A 15,342-nucleotide genomic window follows, 5' to 3' on the forward strand; every position below is an offset into this window, starting at 1 on the left:
ACCCCCGCAGGCGGCAACTTCTCCGGGAGGAGGAAGACCCCCGCAGGCGGCAACTACTCCGGGAGGAGGAAGACCCCCGCAGGCGGCAACTACTCCGGGAGGAGGAAGACCCCGCAGGCGGCAACTACTCCGGGAGGAGGAAGACCCCCGCAGGCGGCAACTACTCCGGGAGGAGAAAGACCCCGCAGGCGGCAACTACTCCGGGAGGAGGAAGACCCCGCAGGCGGCAACTACTCCGGGAGGAGGAAGACCCCCGCAGGCGGCAACTACTCCGGGAGGAGGAAGACCCCGCAGGCGGCAACTACTCCGGGAGGAGGAAGACCCCGCAGGCGGCATGTTCTCCGGAGGAGGAAGACCCCGCAGGCGGCAACTACTCCAGGAGGAGGAAGACCCCGCAGGCGGCAACTTCTCCGGGAGGAAGAAGACCCCCGCAGGCGGCAACTACTCCAGGAGGAGGAAGACCCCCGCAGGCGGCAACTACTCCAGGAGGAGGAAGACCCCGCAGGCGGCAACTACTCCGGGAGGAGGAAGACCCCGCAGGCGGCAACTACTCCGGGAGGAGGAAGACCCCCGCAGGCGGCAACTACTCCGGGAGGAGGAAGAGACCAAGTCATCAACTGCACCTGGAGGAAACAGAGCCCACAGGCGGCAACAGTTCAGGGAGGAGGACGAGCCTGCAGCAGCGATAGCACCGCAGGAAGGAAGACCCCGCAGAAGGCAACTGCATTTTTCTATTTTCATAACAAAAGTCTGTTATTTATTAATCCCCTAAAATCCCCCCCCCTCTATTGTCAGACTTTATTATGTCCCGGACACTTCCCCACAGTCAGAGCATTAGCATTGTGGGTGTGTGGCTTTCTCCTCGTCGGGGCAGGACACGCGGTCGGTTGTTCTTGTTCAGACTACATTTTCCTCATCTTTTTCTTCGGCCGCTGGTTGAACACCGGAGAGGACCCCATGAGACTGTCCGGAGATTGGGACCCGTAGCTGCCCTCAGATCCGTTCGGGCTACCGGGGATGGCGGAGTCACTCATACCCGACATGGGCTCCTCAAATACATCGTTTCCCAGAACGCTGTGCCCGTGTACGGTCCCTTCATCATTGTCCTGAGGCTCCATTTTCACCTGGGTCAGGCTCCATAACGGGGAGGTGTTAACGTCCGACCCTGCAAAACACAACAAATGAGCCCATTATACAACAGTGCCGCGAGAATAACATTATTACTACAGCGGCATTTATTCCACGGCACTTCACATGTCAAAAGGAATATATATAACAAGTACAATAATCATTAACAATTCAAGGCACAGAGAAGTACCGGGCGAGAGAGAACAGTGCCCACGAGGGCTCAGGGTACAGAGAATGGATTTATGAACAGAAAGCACTTAAAGGGTTACTCCAACATCAATGACTGACGCATGCATGGCTGATAGTACCCTCATCCTGACAGACGTCTGTCTACTTAATGTAACAGTAGTGATGAGCGGGCACTACCATGCTCAGGTGCTCAGTACTGGTAACTAGTGATGAGCGGGCACTACCATGCTCGGGTGCTCAGTACTGGTAACTAGTGATGAGCGGGCACTACCATGCTCGGGTGGTCAGTACTGGTAACTAGTGATGAGCGGGCACTACCATGCTCGGGTGCTCAGTACTGGTAACTAGTGATGAGCGGGCACTACCATGCTCGGGTGCTCAGTACTGGTAACTAGTGATGAGCGGGCACTACCATGCTCGGGTGCTCAGTACTGGTAACTAGTGATGAGCGGGCACTACCATGCTCGGGTGCTCTGTACTGGTAACTAGTGATGAGCGGGCACTACCATGCTCGGGTGCTCTGTACTGGTAACTAGTGAGGAGCGGGCACTACCATGCTCAGGTGCTCAGTACTGGTAACTAGTGATGAGCGGGCACTACCATGCTCGGGTGCTCAGTACTGGTAACTAGTGATGAGCGGGCACTACCATGCTCGGGTGCTCTGTACTGGTAACTAGTGATGAGCGGGCACTACCATGCTCCGGTGCTCTGTACTGGTAACTAGTGATGAGCGGGCACTACCATGCTCGGGTGCTCAGTACTGGTAACTAGTGATGAGCGGGCACTACCAGAAGATAAAAATACCAAAGAATTTGTGATTGCAATCATTTTCAAGAAGAAACTGAGTATTCTCTGACAGAAGTGCAGGGGTGCCAATACTTTTGGCCAGCACTGTATACAGTCATATGAAAAAGTTTGGGCACCCCTATTAATGTTAACCTTTTTTCTTTATAACATTTGGGTTTTTGCTATTTCAGTGTCATATATCTAATAACTGATGGACTGAGGAATATTTCTGGATTGAAATGAGGTTTATTCTACTAACAGAAAATGTGCAATCCGCATTTAAACAAAATTTGATAGGTGCATAAGTATGGGCACCTCAACATAAAAGTGACATTAATATTTTGTAGATCCTCCTTTTGCAGAAATCTCAGCCTCTAGTCGCTTCCTGTAGCTTTTAATGAGTTCCTGGATCCTGGATGAAGGTAGATTTGACCATTCCTGTTTACAAAACAATTCCAGTTCAGGTAAGTTTGATGGTCGCCGAGCATGGACAGCCGCTTCACATCATCCCACAGATGTTCAATGATATTCAGGTCTGGGGACTGGGATGGCCATTCCAGAACATTGTAATTGTTCCTCTGCATGAATGCCTGAGTAGATTTGGAGCGGTGTTTTGGATCATTGTCTTGCTGAAATATCCATCCCCTGCGCAACTTCAACTTCGTCACTGATTCTTGCCCATTATTGTCAAGAATCTGCTGATACTGAGTTGAATCCATGCGACCCTCAACTTTAACAAGATTCCCGGTGCTGGCATTGGCCACACAGCCCCAAAGCATGATGGAACCTCCACCAAATTTTACTGTGGGTAGCAAGTGCTTTTCTTGGAATGCCGTGTTTTTTGCCTCCATGCATAACGCCTTTTTGTATGACCAAACAACTCAATCTTTGTTTGATCAGTCCACAGGACCTTCTTCCAAAATGTAACTGGCTTGTCCAAATGTGCTTTTGCATACCTCAGGCGACTCTGTTTGTGGCGTGCTTGCAGAAACGGCTTCTTTCGCATCACTCTGCCATACAGCTTCTCCTTGTGCAACGTGCGCTGTATTGTTGACCGATGCACAGTGACACCATCTGCAGCAAGATGATGCTGCAGGTCTTTGGAGGTGGTCTGTGGATTGTCCTTGACTGTTCTCACCATTCGTCTTCTCTGCCTTTCTGATATTTTTCTTGGCCTGCCACTTCTGGGCTTAACAAGAACTTTACCTGTGTTCTTCCATTTCCTTACTATGTTCCTCACAGTGGAAACTGACAGTTTAAATCTCTGAGACAACTTTTTGTTTCCTTCCCCTGAACAACTATGTTGAATAATCTTTGTTTTCAGATCATTTGAGAGTTGTTTTGAGGAGCCCATGATGCCACTCTTCATAGGAGCTTCAAATAGGAGAACAACTTGCAAGTGGCCACCTTAAACACCTTTTCTCATGATTGGATACACCTGCCTATGAAGTTCAAAGCTCAATGAGGTTACAAAACCAATTTAGTGCTTTAGTAAGTCAGTAAAAAGTAGTTAGGAGTGTTCAAATCAAGAAATTGATAAGGGTGCCCATACTTTTGCACCGGTCAAATTTTGTTTAAATGCGGATTGCACATTTTCTGTTAGTACAATAAACCTCATTTCAATCCAGAAATATTCCTCAGTCCATCAGTAATTAGATATATGACACTGAAATAGCAAAAACCCAAATTGTTATAAAGAAAAAAACATTAATAGGGGCGCCTAAACTTTTTCACATATATATATATATATATAATATAAAAAACACAATCAGAAAACACAATCGAGACCTTCGCCGGTTACCCGCTCTTGTTCATTAGCCGATTGCAAAATATTTCAGAAAACCAAGCAAAAGAAATAAATAAAAAATATTCTGTAAGCTGATTGAAAAGCAAATTGATTTCAACTACAATCCACTTTAGCGGGAAAATGAGAGGGTTTGCATAGTAATCTTGCCGAAGCATCATTTCAGCTTAATAACATGCGTTGCGCTGATGGGGCTCGTACAGACGATCCACTTCACATGTAATAATGCCGAGCGTCGCGGAGAGGAGAGCGAAAACAAAAAACAACAAGGGTCTCTGCAGAATCATTAAAAAAAACAGTTATATCACAAAACAGAAAAAAAAATAAATAAATAAAAAAAAAAACACCTTCTTGTCGGATCTCTCAGGTACATACCCGGCAACAGTCAAATCCCCCAATATTTATTCTTAAACCAAAGAATTTATCGTTCTTTAAAGTTTATTTTTGTTTTTTTTTTATTGGCGGGATTACTTTTACTTTATAATTGAATTGTGTATTGGTGGGATATGGGGGGAGGCGATTCTTGCTGTACAGATTCCTATTTTAGCCTGGTAGACTGTCCATTATTTGTACTGCTTCTGTGTACATTGTATTGTTTGTAAGTAATCACCCCCTATAGTGCAAGGTTATAGCCTCTTGAGGCGCTTCTGTCCCTGGGTGTGGGGGGAGCTGGGCCTAGAGACCTTTTTGCTTGCCTGGGGCAGTAAGTTTGTTTGAGAACTTCAGGAGAGAAGGATTGATCCTCTGGGAGAAGCTGGGACTTCTCAGAGAGACGGGGACATTTATGCCACTACTGGACAATTTTACCCTCTGTTTTGTGGATTATGTTATGGACCATTTGATTTGCTTGGAATAAATGCTCTTTGGATTGTACCGCCATCTCTCGCTCTGTTGATGGTGTGATATGGGAGAAGGACCCCGTGACAAATTGTTTCATTGTTTTTTTGTTATCTAAAAACCCCACATCTAAGCGGAATGATGCACATATAAATCCCTGGCTGAATTTGGGCCAAGAGATGTGACATTGTGGAGCTTTGACCTGAGCCGCACCAAACCCGCAACCATATAATAATGATCCACCGCTGGAGAGAAGCCTCCCCCGGCTCAGCGGGAGAAACTGGCGGGGAGGCGGCTTTTATCTTATATTTTTAGCCTGATTTATCTTTTCTTTTTATGCTATATTTAACAAAATATAAAAAGTGAAAAATCACAGGTTTCCGATTATGGAATAACTGACGTGTCAAAAAAAAAAAAAAAGAAAAAATTAGAAGAATAAAAAAAAAACGTTTTAGAAGCAGAAAGTTGTGACATTTGCTCTCCATTTATTCTGGAAAATGACTGAAAACCTATGAAACAGAAAATAAGACCGGGACGATCGACACAAGACTCTGTTCACACGAGACTCCAGCGCAGATTCCAGCGTATTTGAAGGAAAAATATTATGAGGTCAACCTGGAAAAGAAGCTTCACGTCAACAGTCGTTCAGTGGACATTGTCCACACTGTCCAAAACTGAACCAACCCGCAGACAGCGTTAGTAGTTATATTCATGAGTACTCAGGGCAGTATTATAGCAGTTATATTCTTGTACATAGGAGCAGTATTATAGTAGTTATATTCATGAGTATTCAGGGCAGTATTATAGCAGTTATATTCTTGTACATAGGGGCAGTATTATAGTAGTTATATTCTTGTACATAGGAGCAGTATTATAGTAGATATATTCTTGTACATAGGAGCAGTATTATAGTAGGTATATTCTTGTACATAGGGGACAATATTATAGTAGTTATATTCTTGTACATAGGGGGCAGTATTATAGTAGTTATATTCTTGTACATAGGAGCAGTATTATAGTAGATATATTCTTGTACATAGGGGGCAGTATTATAGTAGATATATTCTTGTACATAGGAGCAGTATTATAGTAGATATATTCTTGTACATAGGGGGCAGTATTATAGTAGTTATATTCTTGTACATAGGGGCAGTATTATAGTAGTTATATTCTTGTACATAGGGGGCAGTATTATAGTAGATATATTCTTGTACATAGGAGCAGTATTATAGTAGATATATTCTTGTACATAGGAGCAGTATTATAGTAGATATATTCTTGTACATAGGAGCAGTATTATAGTAGTTATATTCTTGTACATAGGGGCAGTATTATAGTAGTTATATTCTTGTATATAGGGACAGTATTATAGTAGTTATATTCTTGTACATAGGGGGCAGTATTATAGTAGTTATATTCTTGTATATAGGGGACAGTATTATAGTAGTTATATTCTTGTACATAGGGGGCAGTATTATAGTAGTTATATTCTTGTACATAGGGGGCAGTATTATAGTAGTTATATTCTTGTACATAGGGGGCAGTATTATAGTAGTTATATTCTTGTACATAGGGGACAGTATTATAGTAGTTATATTCTTGTACATAGGGGGCAGTATTATAGTAGTTATATTCTTGTACATAGGGGGCAGTATTATAGTAGTTATATTCTTGTACATAGGGGGCAGTATTATAGTAATTATATTCTTGTACATAGGGGGCAGTATTATAGTAGTTATATTCTTGTACATAGGGGGCAGTATTATAGTAGTTATATTCTTGTACATAGGGGGCAGTATTATAGTAGTTATATTCTTGTACATAGGGGACAGTATTATAGTAGTTATATTCTTGTACATAGGGGACAGTATTATAGTAGTTATATTCTTGTACATAGGGGGCAGTATTATAGTAGTTATATAGCACATTTAGGGCAGTATTGGACTGACAGTATCCGCTGTACATCGGTCGTCTTCTTACCTGATGGTTGGGGTGAAGAATCTACTTCCATGTTAGAAGAAAACCTCTCGCTTTGGGCTCCTAATACCCCGACTGGCAGCGATTGGTCCCCAGGAGCCAGGTCTCCTTCTAACTCCTCATTGATGGGAAACGTTATATCTGCGACCGGCTCCTCCTTGATCTTCACCGGCTTTGCGTCTTCAGACACTCGCTCGGGGTGCACAATCTTCTCGTACTCCTCCGACAGTTGTTTACTGACCTGTGAACAGACAGAGGATTAACCCTGGAGTCAATCAGTGCAGAGCGGAGCGGCCCAATCTCTGCCGCCACCATTACGGGAGAGCAGATAATCCCCCATATAATCCCGGGAGCACAGGCTGCAGCACAGACACTGGACAGATGGGCGCATAGCTATATGTGCACAAGCCTTACAATTACACAGCAATTCTGCAAGGTAGGGGCGATGTGTAGGAAGAAGGGGAAGCTGATCAAAAAAAGGATCCTCCAGTGATCAACTGGGATCTGTAGGAAACCATACACTAAATGTTAAATTTACTTACAGCGCCAACACAACATTGTACGGAGGAGATGACAGGAGCGGGTGACAACAAGAGGAAAAGCTCCTGCGTCCCATACTGGGATCACTGGAGGCTGTGGAGGACGAGGAACGAGGAACAGGCTCTGATTGGATAAAACGTTTATAACATGAAATTCTCTTAATTTACCCCTGAGATCACAGAAAACTGTGCAGGTGACCGCAATAAGCTCAGATTGTAAAGAGAGGTGATAACATGAAGAAAGGTTCCTGTAAGAGTTACAGGCTCTGATTGGAAATGTAATATATAAAGCTGAGTGTGTATATATATATATATATATATATATATATATATATATATATATATATATATATATATATATAGTCCGCTAAAGGAATCCGCACCGCCGCATTTACAATGACGAACTTTTGCACAGACACTCCATGTGACTCAGGGAACGTCATAGACTATGTTTTGACGAGAACATTTAACCCCGTGCTTTACAGTTACTCTCCAAAATCGTGCCTCTATTAAACTGAATGGAGGTGAAAGCTACAGGCAATTAATAGCAACTGTCAGTGGTTGCTATAGGAACAAAATAAACTGTTAGTATAAGAAGCTTATGTGTGAGGTAATAAGATGTCGGTGGGGAGACGGATAGAGACAGACAGAAAAAGACAGACAGAGACAGCCCGGGCAAAGAGACAGTCAGACAGACACACACAGAGACAGACACAGAGGTAGAAAGAGACAGACAGAAGCAGAGATGAAGACAGATAGACACAGACAAGGAAAGAGACAGAGAGAGACAGACAGCGACACACAGAAAGACTGGGAGAAAGACAGAGAGACAGTTACTATCCCGGGCAACGCCGTGTACTACAGCTAGTAAGGGTTATAAAATTAAGTTTTCATATCTTCCACATGTGGCCAATGAAGACTGTAGAGATAGAGTAACAATAATGGGCTCAGATTGGTAAGTGTCACGGGTGACAGACAGTCCTGTGGTGTCCGGCTGTAGAAGGTCGCAGTGTTTGGCTGCACAAGCTGCTCTCTGACTTATCCCTTTCTCTTTAGGACCCTGCGGGTTTCCTCACCTTTCAGCTGTTAATCATCAGCACTTCCCTTGTTTCTTTATTCCCTTTGCTGGTGATAGAGTTTAGAAACCTATTTCACTGGCTTAGATGGACAAAAATATTCAAATAAAAGATGACATTTAAAAAAAAAAAAAATTACACATCTACCAAAATTATTAGGACGCCTATCTAAGTTAATATATCACTTGTATACTCATATAGGGATAAATCTTTTTAGATATTTATAGGACTGTGTTATGATCTGGTAACCGTGGACAATCACAAAAATCCCATCTGCAGAAAAACACTAAAAAATATACAAGGGTAGTTGCAACCTGAGCTGACCGCAATACCCCATCTGTCAGTCCACACTAGAAGTAGCAGTGGAGCGTTCCTAAAACACACCAAGATGCCTCGTCACAGCCGGAGAAACTTACTACACCTCACAGGTATAAATGAGGAAACCTATCTTGCCTCAGCAGTCCCCAAAAGGAATAGCAAGCCCCTGCCATATAAAGTCAACGGTGATGTAAGGAAACACAATACACAGATAGGAAATATAGATTAGCAACGGCGAGGCCCTACTTACTAGATACAACAGGAAAGGAAAGAGAACTGATTGCGGTCAGTGTAAAACCCTGCAGAAAAATACCAATCTCCTGATATACATAAACCCTGAGACCACACGGTCTCTCCCCCACTATATCAGGTACTCTTGTAAATAAATGGTAGACACAAAATACCAATAAAAAAAAAAAGTGCAAATAATCACATAGAACAGGGAGAATCTCCCTTTCCTTGCAGTGGGGCCTGTAGAGGGGGAACCCCCATGCTCATCAAAGCAGAAGGACAATGAGACTGCGCAGCTTGCGGTTGTGCTGGATCAGCTGGATGGTGTGTATGGTGAGGCTGCACGGCTCGGAGGGGATGTCCAGCATGGTGGTCGCCCTGGACCTATTAGCAGACGGCTAACTCTCACCTTTAGTGCTGACCACCAGAGGAGCTCCAAACCATCACCCCCTCGGATGACATTCGCAACAAGACTGGGTATCACGACCTCCTCAATTACCCCCTTCACAAAATTGTATATTACAAAAAGGGGATCTCAGACTTTATGAAAATCCCCACAGAAGCAATTTTTGATTTTTATATATTTGGTGGACCTTACACGATGAACTCCACTATGTCCCCGTATCAAATTTTGTGAGGATGATAATTTGTCTATAATCTTAATAATCTAGAAGTGCAATAATTAATATGATTAATCCTATATATTGCACAATATCCGGAAGAGATAAATTATATATTAATTCACTATAAGCACAATGCTTGATATAAGAGTAATACATGCAATATACAGGATTAATCATAGTAAAAGGGAACCTGTCACCAGATTTGGTGAATATAAGCTGCGGCCACCACCACTACAAGGCTGTACAGGTAAAACGTGACAGTGATGGGCTCGGATAGTTGAGGGGTGTTCTCATGTTATTAAATTGCTTTAGTCAAAGAACATGAAAGCAAGTTTGCAATCGACTTGCTTTTTCTATCTGCTATCATTCTCTTGCTTTGGAGAACTTTTATCTTACATAGTGTACAACTTGATGTTTCCAAAGAGACAGGCCACCAGAGCCTGGCCGAGTGTGCACAGTAGTTATATTCCAAGCTGAGGAGTTAACTCCTGAGATACCAACCACCTCTCTCCAGCCTATTTCTATGCACCTTTGTCCCAGTTCCGCTCAGCTCCTGACCGGTTGGTTAGCAGTCTTGCAAAAATCACAATTATCCCTGGCCACCACCATTGGCAGTTTACAAAGCAGTTCTCCTAATCACTGCTCTCACTTTCCGTAGCTATTTGCTTTTTAACTTTTATTTGTAAATATAGCGATAACAGACTTGACAAGCAATAACAGGCCATTAATGTGTCATAGAAGCAAGCAGAAACTCAGCAGTAGGACGAAGCTACCGAACTAAAAAAAAAAAACAAAACGGTCAAGTGCCCTCCCAACCCCCACCCCCACCCCGACCCCCCACGGTGCAGGTGAGAATAACCCCTTAAGAGCGGTGATAACATACAGAAAAATTCCTAAAACTTACAGGTGCTGGCTCAGATTAGAAAAAAAAGTTTATAAATATGAAGTTCTTGTATCCCGGGGAATCAACTCAAAGCTGCACAGGTAGAGGGTGTCCGAAACGGGCTCCGACTGTCAAGAGGTGCGAGAACACGGGCGGTACAAAGGGGTTATAACTGTTTTCAATTGGATTAGGTCTTGTTGCTTCTCTTTTTATGTACAATAGTTATTTTTTATTTGAATTATGTCCTATTACTTATGGATGTGCGGCCCATATTATTTGTTCCTCACATGCAGACTCAGTTTTGAGGGGTGATAACATGAAGAAAGGTTCTTCCATCCCACCCTCATAGGTAATCATCACAGGAAGCCGTACAGTGGTCATTGCAGGTTGTGATTGGTAAGAGATGATAACATGAAGAAAAGCTCCTGGATCCCAGCCCCAATGGTAGGGATTACTGGACACTGCACAGGCAATAGTGACAGCAACAATGAAAAGAAAAGCTCATGTAATCCACCCCCATAGCCAGAAATTACTGGACACTGTACAGATAATAGTGACAGCAACAATGTGTGATTATTAAGAAAGTGATAAGAATAGCTCCTGTGCACCCCCCCATAACAAAGGATTACTGGACACTTCAGACAATAGTGGCAGCAACAATGATACAAAGAAAGCTAATGTAATCCACCCCCATAGCCAGAGATTACTGGACACTGTACAAGCAAGCGTGGTAGCAACATTGTGTGATTATGAAGAGGATGATAACAAGAAGAAAAGCTCCTGTGTCCGTATCCCACCCCCCTACATGACCATCACTGGAGGCTGTACAGGCCAAAGTGGCCATTACAGATTGTGACTGGCAAGAGATGATAACATGAAGAAAAGCTCCTGGATCCCAGCCCCATATCGAGAGATTACTGGACACTGCACAGGCAATAGTGACCACAATAATGTGTGATTATTAAGAGGATGATAACAAGAAGAAAAGTATGCCCCCCCCCCCCATAACAAGAGATTACTGTACAGGCAATAGTGGCAGCAACAATGATACAAAGAAAAGCTAATGTAATCCTCCCCCATAGCCAGAAATTACTGGACACTGCACAGGCAATAATGTGTGATTATTAAGAGGATGATAACGGGGGCGTGTCCTGGACATGGTGGCGTGAGGAAACTTACCTCCAGAGCTCCCGCGCCCATGGCTTTAGATAACGGTTTTCCGCGGACCCTTCACACCTAGGATGTCTCCAAAGAAAAGACCGGGCGGTGCTCCCGCTCCCCCCACGACCGGAGGTGGTGAACCCAGGTACAGGGTCATGGAGGAGGCGGGGGGGGGGGGGGGGGTTGGGACTAGACTACAAGCCCGGCCTCACAGCATGTTACTGGGGAGGCAGAGGAGGCCTCAGCATCCAGGGGATTGCCTGAACTGGGAGTCCCCGCGATTCTCTGCACACCGGGGACCCCTCCTCCTCTAGGGCACGCAGAATCTCCCTTGATGGCAGGCACCCGGCACCCCGGCCCCCCTCAAGAGGACCTACATGCTCAGAGAGCTTATCCTGGCCCTCCCCAGCAAAAAAGATTTGGAGGATGTGGTGGCCAGAATAGAATCCTCCCAGCAGATGGCGCTGGCTACCCTGAGAGAGGAAATGGTAGTGCTAGAAGATAGAATTGAGGCTACAGAACATGCACAGGAGTCCCTGGAGAGTAGAATGGAGAGGATTGAACGAGACTGTGAGACCTCTAATGTCCGCATCAGGGAGCTTGCCTTGCTATTGGATGATCAAGAGAACAGGGGCAGGAGAAATAACATCAGGCTGAAGGGTATACCGGAGGAATGGCCCCAGGATCTCCTGCGCACTAAAGTCTTATCCATATTCAATCAAGTCACTGATCGCCCCCCTGAGGCCACATATCTCTTTGACAGAATTCATAGGGTCGCAAGGCCTGGCCCCAGATCTGCTTCCTTCCCCAGAGATGTATTATGTCGCTTGCATTACTATGGGGACAGAGAGAGGATCCTCCAGGGAGCCTGGTCACATGGCTCTGTGGAAGTGGATGGGGCTGTGGTGAAGTTATTCCCGGATGTCTCCAGCCGCACACTATACATGAGACGGCTGCTTCACCCTCTCCTGCTCAAAATCAAAGAGGCGAGTGCCTCGTACAGATGGGGCCACCCCTTTCACTTGATAGTCCGCAAGGGAGACTCCGTGTTCCCATTGAGGAGGCACTCGGAGCTTTCGAATCTTTACGCTTTTCTGGGAATACCAGACTGCTCAATCCCGGACTGGATGGAGTGGGAACCGCAGACCCCAACGGGGCAACAAAGGAGGAAGGAGGGCATCCATTCTTCCCAAAGTGGTGAACTTTGAGGGGCATGGCATCTATCGGGTGCTGATAGGACGGAGGTGCGACCAAAGAGGAGGCTAGGCGGTCGGGAGAGGAGTTTAGATGAGGGTTGCCTGGAGGTGCTCTCAAGCCTCCTCATCCCTGTGGCAAGAGTCCTGGCCGTAAGGCTAGCCCAATTGGACACAGCGTACTGACTTAAGTTCATGAAAACTTTATTCATTCGGCGTTGGGTCGTTTGGGGCTTATATGTCCGTCTTGGGTGGGGGGGGGTTCGCGGGCGGTTAATTGACAGACCCTTCCCGGTTGTTTGGGGTCCGGGTCATTTAGTACGAATAAGTGGGGCGCGGGTTAGCGCTCTGGCCGCGTGTCAGTTCTTGTCCCTATCTATCCCAAAGCAGTTTCTGGGCTGGTCCCTGGTACTGCGAGCGGCAGAACAGCTGCTTTTCCACTTTTCTGCTCTCTCTTCTACACCTCTTTCTCTCTTCCCCCCCCCGCTAAAGGATCGTTGCTCCACTCCATCAATACTCTCTCCACCTTCCCCTTCCACTCACCCGCACACCCCCCCCCCCTTTTTTTTTTTTTCTCTTTCTCTTGTTGTTCGTCCCTTCAGGGTTCTATGACAGAGTATGACGAAGCAGAGACAGGCCGAGCTACGGGTGGGCTCACTGAATGTTAAGGGACTGCACAGCCCGGAGAAATGGTCTATTCTTCTGAACCTACTATGGAAAAACCAAATCCAGGTCGCCTTCCTCCAAGAAACACACTACTGTGAAGCAAAACCATACAGACTGGCCGACAGAAGGTACCCTGTAGTGCATCACTCACCCTCCCCTGACTCTAGATCTAGGGGCACGAGTATCCTAGTGTCCAGCACGCTCCCATGGGTATTGTTGGACTCTCGGTCGGATGACCAGGGAAGGCTTCTGATGCTCAAGGGACGCATTGCTACTCAGACTTTCACTTTCGTGGCGGTCTACTTGCCAAACTCGGGTCAATGCCCCACATTGTTGCGTTACCTTGAGCAGATAGAAGAATTCTCTGAGGGCACTCTGGTTCTCGGGGGTGACTTTAATGTTGTGTTGGAGCCGCCGAGGGATAGCTCTAAAGGGGTGTCCAGTTTGCAAAATATGGCACTGCGTCGCTTGAGACGGGGATTACACGACCATCAACTGATAGACACTTGGCGATTGATGCACCCATCAGACAAAGACTTCTCATTTTACTCTGCAGTGCATGACTGCTACTCCAGGTTGGACCTCTTTATCCTTAAACATGGGGATCTACATTCTCTGGTGGCTTCTTCAATCGAGTGCATATCTTTCTCTTATCACGCCCTGATCACAATAACTCTATCCCTCGGCTGCCCCATCGGGAGACAGAGTCAGTGGATCCTGAACAATTCGCTACTCAACGAACCGGTGACAATGCAGGAAATAAGTGAGGCCTTGAAGGAATATTTCAACTGTAGCGGGGGGGGGGTGTCCCTCAACATTGTCTGGGAGGCGCACAAATGTGTTGTGAGGGGATTGTTCACCAAACACGGGGCTCGTCTGAAGAGGGAAAGGGAAGCTATGGTCACATCTCTTCTGGCGGATATAAGAGAGCTGGAGGCAATACACAAGGGGTCCTTGGGAGGGGACGTGGGGGCCAACTTGGTCAGGAATAGGGAGGACCTTCGGTCCCGGTTATATCATAAAGCTAAGGGAGCGCTGGCTAAGTGTAGACGGCACTTCTACGAATTTGGCAACAAGAGTGGCAGGGCCCTGGCTAGAGCCCTGAGGACTCAGAGAGCGAGAGGCTACGTCTCTAAAGTACACATTTCGGGAGACAGGTGGGCTACACTGCCGAAAGACATTGCCTCCACTTTTAAAGATTTCTATTCCACTCTCTATTCAATAGATGAGGGGCGGTCTGAGAGGGCCAGGACGGAACTGCGTAACCGTATCCAGAAGTACATCTTGGACTCCGGCTTGAGACACCTCAAACCTGAGGCTGCGGCCGATCTTGAAAGGCCCATCTCGGAGGAGGTGTACCGGGCCGCAATTAAAAAATCTCCCACTGGTAAGGCCCCTGGCCCGGATGGTTTCCCTCTGCTCTATTACAAAAAGCTGGGATCCATTCTGTCCTCCCCATTTCTCTCAGCATTTAACCACATCCCACATTCCGAAACAGCCCCCTTGCCGAGGGACGCCCTAGCCGCTAATATAGTAGTCACCCCTAAAGAGGGCAAAGACCCCACTTCTTGTTCTAGTTACCGACCCATTTCCCTCCTCAACACAGACTTGAAGCTCTTCACTAGGATATTATCGGATAGACTCTCTCCACTGCTGGGGGGGGGGGGGGGGAATCGTTCACCCGGACCGGGCTGGGTTTATGACGGGTAGGGAAGCAAGGGACAACACGACTAAGGCTCTGAACTTAATCCATAAGGCAAAATCTGAAGGGCTGCCCTTGATGCTTCTGTCGACCGACGCAGAAAAAGCGTTCGACAGAGTTAACTGGATATTCATGGAGGAGGTCCTGCGGGCAGTGGGGTTGGGGAGAATGATGCTTGGTTGGATTTGCTCCTTGTACAGCAGCCCTTCGGCAGCAGTCAGGGTGAACG

At 46.0% G+C, this 15,342-nt stretch overlaps 1 protein-coding gene across 1 annotated transcript in view; it reads right to left on the minus strand.

The window, feature by feature from the left end:
* Positions 1 to 745: 745 nt before the first annotated feature.
* SUPT7L (SPT7 like, STAGA complex subunit gamma) overlaps positions 746 to 15,342 on the minus strand; it is a 33,000-nt gene continuing 18,403 nt past the window's right edge. Inside the window, exons 4-5 of the mRNA XM_075337918.1 lie at positions 6,725 to 6,962; positions 746 to 1,165 (exon numbers count right to left, since the gene is read on the minus strand). Coding sequence (XP_075194033.1) covers positions 903 to 1,165; positions 6,725 to 6,962 — 501 coding nt within the window. The 3' untranslated portion in view covers positions 746 to 902. The remainder of the gene's footprint in view (positions 1,166 to 6,724; positions 6,963 to 15,342) is intronic.

Source organism: Anomaloglossus baeobatrachus, chromosome 3 (genome assembly GCF_048569485.1).
Source record: "Anomaloglossus baeobatrachus isolate aAnoBae1 chromosome 3, aAnoBae1.hap1, whole genome shotgun sequence".
NCBI classification, from domain to species: domain Eukaryota; kingdom Metazoa; phylum Chordata; class Amphibia; order Anura; family Aromobatidae; genus Anomaloglossus; species Anomaloglossus baeobatrachus.